This window comes from Cynoglossus semilaevis, chromosome 14 (genome assembly GCF_000523025.1).
Source record: "Cynoglossus semilaevis isolate Cse_v1.0 chromosome 14, Cse_v1.0, whole genome shotgun sequence".
NCBI lineage: Eukaryota > Metazoa > Chordata > Actinopteri > Pleuronectiformes > Cynoglossidae > Cynoglossus > Cynoglossus semilaevis.
In genome coordinates this window covers 875,948-883,447 of record NC_024320.1, presented here as the reverse complement: position 1 = coordinate 883,447, position 7,500 = coordinate 875,948, and the positions used below count along the sequence as shown (strand labels likewise).

The following is a 7,500-nucleotide window of genomic DNA, read 5'->3' as shown; positions in this document are numbered from 1 at the left end:
TTTTAGTTCTATTCTTGTATACTTTTCTTGACATTTCTCCATATGAATAATTATAATATTTGGATTAGTCACAAATAAAAACAGGTGATGAATCACAGACATCTCCCTGCTGCTGCTGCTGCTGCTCCAGTAAAATTTGGATTAGTCACAAATAAAAACATCTCCCTGCTGCTGCTGCTGCTCCAGTAATACATAGCAATTTTGTGTCATATTCATTATGTTGATTAATCACGATTAATCGAGACTGTTATTAATCAATTAATTGTTATACAGTAAGGTTTACCATTTATGGACTTTGTTTTTCCCAATCTTTCTTGGTTGGGTTTTGTCGGGAATATCGTCCAGCATATAAACTGTGACGTCATAATTTTTGCTGCAACTAATCCCAAAGTTATTGATCAGATTTAGCCCAGTCTTTGGTTTAATATTTTTTTAACCGCAATTTTTAGGTAAGTGTTTTGCTCACTCACTCCAGTTAAAACGATCGCATTGGCTACACCCACGTGATTTGGTCACGTGATTTATCTTAACCGCGCGGCTCAGTCAAAGTCAAATGAATTCAAATTTGAGTTGTTTTTTTTCTCGATTTGTCCTGCGGTGGAAACATTGAAGTGATGGTGGAGGAAGGTCTGCAGAAAAACTCTGCTGCTGAAATCTAACCTGAGGAGACTCCCTCTCCTGCCTCTTCACGTGCGGTTCACTTCCTGATCGTGACCACTGCACGACATTTTTCCTCCTCTTCGCTCCTCGTGTCCTGCGCCTCCGTAGACGTGCAAATAAGCAACATGGTGTTGTTTCAGGGACCACGGTCAGTTCACAGAACCGACTGCGGTGGAGTTCTGTCGGAGCGTAAAGTGAACCGAGACGTGTTATGGAAAAGTTTCTGCGTGAAGGTTACTGACTGGACGGACATTTGCTCTCTCACTACATCGTCTCTCTGATTAGTTCAAGGTCTGTGTGCTAACTGTGGGAAGACAGTGTGCGTGTGTGTGTGTGTGTTTTGCAGCCTACAGGAAGCGAGGTTGTTATTGTGTCCCCCTGCATTCTTCGGGCCTCGTACACACCATGCACCTGTTTCTGTCCGTCTGAAACAGAAACACACACAGACGTGCACTCGTACGCGTACACATACACAGACACGGTCGCCCACAAATCACAGCCTTTTGTCGCCACTCAAACAGCGGTCAGTGTGGAAATCTGCCGGCACGACATGTCACATAAATCTAAATATTTTCAACAGAAATAATACAAGCAAATGTGTTTTTTTTTCTCATTTTGTGTGTGTGTGTGTTTGTGTGCGTGCCTAACGGTCTGTGTAGTTTCTTGTACAGGCCTCGGGTCAATAAATGTGGTTTTATGATCAGAGAAAAAAAAACTCAGAGGAGAAGAGGAAGTTTGAGTGGATTTTAGTTTAGACATAATGACATCTGCCTCATTTGTGTGTGTGTGTGTGTGTGTGTGTGAGAGAGAGAGAGAAAAGTTGTGCAAGGTGCATTTTTTGAAAGGTGCTATTGGTTTACAACTTCAACTTTTCAGTCTAAAATTGTCTTAAAAATGAGCCGGTTAGCAAAACTCCACCTACAAATAGCTAAAGCTAACTCCTAAACATCAAATAGTACTTATTATGTCGCGGTTAGTCGATTCTCTAGATGAAAAGCTGGAAGATGCTACAGTAAAAGTAAGAGAAACAAAAGTCTTAATAATGGTTTATAACATGGGTTAAATGCTGTCTTGGAAAAGCTAAGGTTAGCCTAAGTAAATGTTATCTTCACTCTTTGACCGATCCAGGTCTTGTGAGGAACTGCAGTTTGTTTTTTGCCATTTTGGTTTCTTACGGATAACAAGGTTAAAGGTCAATCAAGATATTGTTTGAGTTACTCAAGAAGGATGATCAAAGTCAAAGAACGGAAACAATGTCCTCAAAATGCTAACATTAAAGCTAAAAGTTAGCCAAACCTTTAAACAATAAAAAGCTAAATGTTAGCCAATAGTAGCTAAGAATAATTATATAGAAATTAGTCAGCGCTATGACAAAAAAGGGTTCTTCAAAAGCAAATAAAGAAGGCGACAAATAATAAAGTAGCGGGACAAAACAAACGTGGTTTTAAAAAAATTTGGTCCAAAAATTACAATTTTAGTTTTTTACCTAGGTTGATTAAAAAAAAAAGATATGACCCAAAGTTCCTTCCACTGATAAAACTAATGCTAGCCCTGGTGGGTAAATATGTCTGGTACAGACAAGGACCTTGGTGTAACCACAGCCTCATCAGACCTGTGTGTACACCCTGATGCTGACATGATGACCACAGTCACACAACTCCGGGCTCCGTCCTGCTCTTCCCTCTGGTTTCCTCAGATTCCCTGTGTGTCCGTGTCGTGTCCCGATAAATTCAGCCGCAGCTGGAAAATCAAAGCTGAGAGCTTTCAGGCATCAGAAGGAAAAACTTTGAGGTTTTTGTTTGACACAGAGAGTTTGAGGCTGTTTTTCTGCTTTGAATCATTTCTCTCAGGGACTATTGGAAGTGAGATGATGTGTTTTTTATTTTATTTCATTTTTTTTTTTTTATAAAGCCCCCAAGTTGTTCTCTTTTATTTCTTGTGTCGGACATGTTTTTGTAGCACATCTGTGATGTATTCGTATGCAAATGGAGTTAAAGCATCCACCACTGTGTCCTGGTGTGTGTGGAGAGGACGGAGGTGGATGAGATGGAGCAGCAGCAGCAGCAGCAGCAGCAGCAGCAGCAGCAGATTCTTGGTTTCCATGTGAATCAGTGGGGGGAGAATATAGTCGAGCAGAGACTTTCAACAGCTGTTCCACAGTTTGCGTCATGCAGAGAAAGCTCGCGTCATGGCTGAGCGTTCGCACGCTATGCACACACACACTCACAGACACACACACACATGTTCTCACATACACACACAGAGTAGTGTATGCTGCAGGGACCCGGGGCCTGAGGCATGACCAAATACACACTGAGTGTGTTTCTGAGTCTTTCCTCCTGAAGAAGAAAACTTCACCTGTTCAGACGACACGGGTTTTCGAATGTTTGACTGCGCACTACATGCATCAGTTGCCACAGCGCCCCCTAGTTCAATCGCTATCTTTCTTTAGGGATCAGTCTGGAGAATTGCTAGGAATTGCAGTATCGTTGCCATCATGTTAGTTCAGGAGACTGTTATTTTTTAATTATGTGCGACTTTATATTTCCATTTCGGTTTGATAATGTAAAAAAAATCATACTTGATAGAAATATATGTATGTATATATATTTATATACATGTATGTACATGTCGATAGATTTTAAATGTGAAGCATGGAAAAAAATCTCTAGTAAAAAAAATACATTAATTGATTCATATTCCATTATGATTAAAATTTTAATAGATTAAAAAAATATGAAATTTATTTTAAGTTATTTACAATTTGCTTATGTAAATAACTAAAAAATATACTTTTGGCATTTTTAACTCAAACTCCAAACCCAAAGGAAATGTATAATTAAAAAAAATCATATTAAACTAAAAAAAAAGAAATAAAATATATATATAAAGAAATAATGAAATATATAGAGGATTTTATTAAAATACTTTCAAAGTAAAGTAACAATTTTGATTACTATGTTATATGCACTTATTAAAGTAAAATATGTTATTATAGTATAGATGTCATACTTGTTATTCAACATATGTATACTCTGCCGTTGAGCTTCCTGTTCAGTGCATTTGCAGTGGTTTATTGGATGGTTGAAATCCTCAGTCTCTCTGACAGTGATGCCTTCACTGTCTTCCCCTCAGAGAAACGTCAGCTGTTGTCTCTCAGTGATGCTACAGATGTAGATTTCTTCCTGAATCCTGACGTTCCATTTCCCCGTCTTTTGTCTTCCAGGTGTACGCTCCATCTGCCAGTACAGCCGACTACAACAGGGACTCGCCGGGTTATCCCTCCTCTAAACCTCCCAGTGCGGGATTCCCGAGCTCTTTCTTCATGCCAGGTACGAATACCCCTTCTCCACCTGTGACTCCACGTCCTGCCGAGTCTCTCGAATCTGAAACCTTGATCCAGAATGTCTCGCGTGTGTGTCTGTTTCCATCAGATGGACACAGTGGAGATCCGTGGAGCAGCAGTAGTACCAGTATGAGCCAGCAGGGCTACCACAGCAGCATGCTGAGCGGAGGAAACTCGGCGCACGGCGCCGCCCAAAGCTCCTCCTACTGTGGGATTCACCCTCACGACAGATTGGTGAGCACAGCTGTCAGTTACATGAATGAGTGAATGTCCAACAGTCAAATAAAATCCAAGGTCAAATGAACATTTATTCAAATTAAATTAGCCATTTTTTAAAAAAAAAAATGTTTTAATGAAATGCTGAAACAAATCATCGCTGACAGTGATTTGCTGGCTTCCTGTCCGGAGAGTCGGCCATAAAACATGGATATGGTTCACACTGAAAACCTTGGATGGAGATGAATCAGTTTTGGGGGGGTTTTCTGCTTAAAAGGATTTTTTTTTTTTAATGAAAAAGAAGAAAAGTTCTTTATTAATCCCTTGAGGAAAGTGCAATTGCTGCAAGACAAAAACTGAAAAACCACATCATATTTAGGCACATGAGAAAATTAGGGCAGACTAATTTGAAACACTTACGGGGTTAGATAAACCAAGGACATGTATACACACGCCAAAACCAAAAGTAAAAAAATTGTTGTACAAAGAAATGAAGTTAAAGAGCAACGATTCTATCAGGTCTAATTCTAAAGTGCGGTAACTGTTCAGCCTCTCTTTCATTTCTGGCTCTTACAGGTTTTGTAAGATGTATTTAAACTCCTCCAGAGTCCACAGAGAAATCAAGGAAATTCAAGGCAGAAGTTGGGGGGAAAAAAAAAAATTACATTTTTTAGATGTGGAAATGGAGGCAGCTGTGAATCAGCCCCTGCTGTTCTACCTGGATGAAAATGAGTGTCAGAAAATGTCGTCGTAAAGTAAAATAAAGTAACTACTGCTGAGAAGATAGAGACGTCATTCACTGAAACCTTTGTTGAATTGATCGATTCTCCCTCAGCCCCATTGGCAGCCATGTTTTTTGATGATAATCCTCTGTGTTACATCAGCTCTGTGATCAGTGCTCCATCAGTACCGACTCTGTCAGTGCCTCCTCTGTGGTACTTTTTTTTCCCCCCTCATCTTGTCGTGATTTAGCCGTTGCTGACTCAGCGTCCACATTCAACGCAGTTGTAAACCTGTCAATAGTCATTAGACTATAAAAAAAAAAAGGAGGGATTTCTTCAAAGCAAAGTCTTTGTGTTTATTGTGGCTGCTTCTCATTTGCCTCCTGCCCTGAATCAGCACTTCCTGTATTGATGTTGTTTGTCTCTTTTTGCGTCAACGCTGCATCTCACGCCACCCCTCTCCTCCGCAGAGCTACCCGTCGCACTCGTCCGCCGACATCAGCTCCAGCCTTCCACCCATGTCCAGCTTCCACAGAGGCGGAGGCAGTGGGGGCGGGGCCAGTCACTATAGCACCGCCTCCTGTACCGCCTCCACCAACGGCACAGACAGCATTATGGGTAAGGAGATGGATTTATTTTTTTAATCAACTTTTTGAAGGTCGTCAACGGTTGCTTCTTTTCTTTTCTTTTTTTTCTTTTTTTTACGTCGGCACCGTGGAAGTCCAGTGCTGTCGACCAGCTGGTGGCGCCGCTATTTACATTAGAGCTGATGTTATTCATCAGCCATAACAGATGAAGAATCTCTTTTATTTGCGACATGCTGAGAGTAATCATGTCCATACAACGTTAAGTGGAAGAAGACCTGAATTTGGTCTCTTCAAAGTGGACCGAAAAAAAAAAAAAAAAAATCAAACCAACTGGGAACACAAAGGAGCTTTTATTTAAATTTCAATACGTTTTTCATTTTTCTTAAAAGAAACTCCTGGTGTTCGCTTTGTTTCCTGGATTGACCCAGAGTTGCACGATGGTGGATGAAGGTTCAACCTGTGGGAAACCAGACAGTTTGGATTCAGGTTTTGGTCAAAAGGCTTTAGGAACCTCCGAATCCCTGTTCTTGTTGCCTTCACCAAACTTTGCATTTGCATTTTTAACTAATGTCACTGACTCGTTTGGTGAATTTAAAACATGGAAGTCACCGGCTAACACATCGACAAATCATTCATTGAGTGTAGTAAACGAGTGAGACGTCTGTCTCAAATTGTTGTCAGCTTAACCTTGCAGTAATGTGGCGCTAGCATGTTTAAGCTAGCCTCTTACAGCTGCCACCACAGTAACTCTCGGGGTAGTTTTTTTTTTTTTACAAATATGTCAACAGTTTGAATATTGTGAGTTGAAGTTGAGTGGTAGTAGTTTGAGTTCTACAAAGAGACGTTAAGACTAAACGGCTAAAGACTAAAAAACCCCCGACGGTGACGACACGATACTGGTATCAGAATTGACTTCGCTTGATTTCTTCACACTATACCCGATGTTGGCGTAGTTTGACCCACACGTTGACTCAGACTATAAAACAGGCCATTATTTTAACATGGAAAAACACAACCGGCTCTTCAAATAGATCACATTCAGTCTCCATCAAATAATTAGTTTCCGACATTACTGCTGTGATCAGACTCATATGGTTTGAGTCATTTTTTCCATTAAAAAAAGCCATTTTCAGTGTCAGGGGAGAAAGCAGCTGAGGGAATAGAGCGAGAAAAACACTTGTACTCCATTTTGGCTTGAGGTTGACACACACACACACACACACACCGCATGCCATATGGACCCCTTGCTTTGAGTCTCATAGGGCAAATAGGCCGGCAATAAGAAACAGATTGAAAGTTTGTTTTGATGGGAAGACATCTCCAACATTCCACGTATCTCTCACACACACTCACACGCGCACATATACACACATAATCACGCACACCCGCATACACACACACACACATAAGCCGGAGAAGATGAGTGTAAACACGACACGAACCCTAATGAAAAACACAGCGCTGTTGTTGAGATGTGAACATACGACAGACGTGTTTGCGCGCGTGCCTGCGTGTGTGGCTGTGTTTGCGCACGCACGCCCGCACGCGGCCTCGCGCTGTTTACAGTCGTGATTTTCTACTAAACAAGTCAGTAAGTGATTCTTCTTCCAGACAGCAGCAGCTGCGTCTCAGCCGAGGAGAGAAGTCACCTCGGTCCATTTGAACGATCAGTATCTTGCACACGCTCAGATCTGTTCTAGTTTAACCGACTCTGTGATCTAAAGCAAACATCACACACCGAAACAGCGCAGCCGCTGGCGTGCGGCAGGTGATGCAGGATTTTATCTCCTGACTGTCTGAAGTCACTGCGTTCGTTGCTTGTCCTCTAGTGTGTGTGTGTTTAGGTTCTGTTCCACGTTTCTGCCTTAATTGTAGTAGTATGTTCTACTGGTACTGCTCTGTATTCACTGTCTGTCTGTCTGTCAAGTACAGTACCATACAACACAGTGTGGCTCCTGGGCTGTAAAAC

The 7,500-nt window shown here is 41.3% G+C and overlaps 2 protein-coding genes across 11 annotated transcripts in view; one reads left to right on the top strand and one right to left on the bottom strand.

Moving 5' to 3' along the window:
* The window catches only part of LOC103389085 (ephrin-A5-like), a 1,154,841-nt gene that overhangs the window by 1,004,666 nt on the left and 142,675 nt on the right, over positions 1 to 7,500 (bottom strand). The window lies entirely within an intron of this gene.
* The window catches only part of tcf4 (transcription factor 4), a 189,288-nt gene that overhangs the window by 148,695 nt on the left and 33,093 nt on the right, over positions 1 to 7,500 (top strand). For all 10 annotated transcript variants that reach the window (XM_025062761.1, XM_025062763.1, XM_025062762.1 and 7 more), the window contains 3 exons: positions 3,887 to 3,992; positions 4,095 to 4,240; positions 5,415 to 5,562. In XM_025062761.1, coding sequence (XP_024918529.1) covers positions 3,887 to 3,992; positions 4,095 to 4,240; positions 5,415 to 5,562 — 400 coding nt within the window. The remainder of the gene's footprint in view (positions 1 to 3,886; positions 3,993 to 4,094; positions 4,241 to 5,414; positions 5,563 to 7,500) is intronic.